Source organism: Babylonia areolata, chromosome 26 (genome assembly GCF_041734735.1).
Source record: "Babylonia areolata isolate BAREFJ2019XMU chromosome 26, ASM4173473v1, whole genome shotgun sequence".
Classification (NCBI taxonomy): domain Eukaryota; kingdom Metazoa; phylum Mollusca; class Gastropoda; order Neogastropoda; family Buccinidae; genus Babylonia; species Babylonia areolata.
In genome coordinates, this window is record NC_134901.1 from 43786756 (window position 1) to 43787963 (window position 1208).

General features: G+C 53.0%; 1 protein-coding gene across 1 annotated transcript in view; it reads left to right on the forward strand.

Moving 5' to 3' along the window:
• LOC143300575 (uncharacterized) overlaps positions 1 to 777 on the forward strand; it is a 25104-nt gene extending 24327 nt beyond the window's left edge. Inside the window, exon 14 of the mRNA XM_076614346.1 lies at positions 152 to 777. Within this exon, the coding sequence (XP_076470461.1) occupies positions 152 to 278 (127 nt within the window). The 3' untranslated portion in view covers positions 279 to 777. The remainder of the gene's footprint in view (positions 1 to 151) is intronic.
• Positions 778 to 1208: the final 431 nt, after the last annotated feature.

Genomic DNA, 1208 nt, shown 5'->3' on the forward strand with positions numbered 1-1208 from the left:
TGTCACCACAGTGATATATTGCCTTAGCCTGAATGTGTACAGCAGACTGAACAACATGCTAAAAAGTCCACGGCCTGGGAGATCATTTCCCACCTCTTGCGGCAGACCTGTGGCAGTGTGTGTGTGTGTGTGTGTGTGTGTGTGCTGACAGGTGTCTGCAGTTCCAGCTGCCCGCGGAGTGCCACATGGACCCCGCCCCTGCCGGCAGGTGCTGCCCGGTGCCCGCGTGCCCGTCCAACGTCCACCTCCACTACCCGGACGGCTATGTGCCCGAGTGACCCTCCCCTGCCCCTGTCACCCCACTGCCCGCGTTGTCTGAAGCATTGTGGAGGTGTCGGTGGGACAGTTAGTGATGACACTGGAGGTGGCAGCAGTGGTGGCAGTGGAAGTGTCAGTGATGACAGTGGAAGTGTCACATGATGACAGTGATGTGTCAGAGGCGTTGTGTGATATGGTCACAATTCATGGCTGAACAAGCTGGTGGTCTCTGCGTGTGACTGCATTCTTTCTGTGTGTGTTACGCATGGGGCAAACACTCTGAACAACATCATACACATGGGGCGCTCACACCAACAGAATCACACACGTGGGGCACTCACACTGACAACACCACATACATGGGGCACTCACACTAACAACACCACGTACATGGGGCACTCACACTAACAACACCACACACATGGGGCACTCACACTAACAACAGCACACACATGGAGCACTCACACTAACAACACCACACACATGGGGCACTCACACTAACAACACCACGTACATGGGGCACTCACACTAACAACACCACACACATGGGGCACTCACACTAACAACACCACGTACATGGGGCACTCACACTAACAACATCACGTACATGGGGCACTCACACTTCCTGTGTACTGTCCCCATCATGAACACGATCCAACAGTCATCGTTAGTGATGGAAGGGCCAGCACCGCTTGGCCACAGCTGTCCCTATCCACACACACACACACACACATTCACACACACACACACACACACACACACACACATTCACACACACACACACACACACACACACATTCACACACACACATACACACACACATTCACACACACACATTCACACACACACATACGCACGCACACACACATTCACACACACACACATACACACACACACACACTGGTTCCACAGCCACAGTACAATGAACTACGTTGTACTGGAATACTTG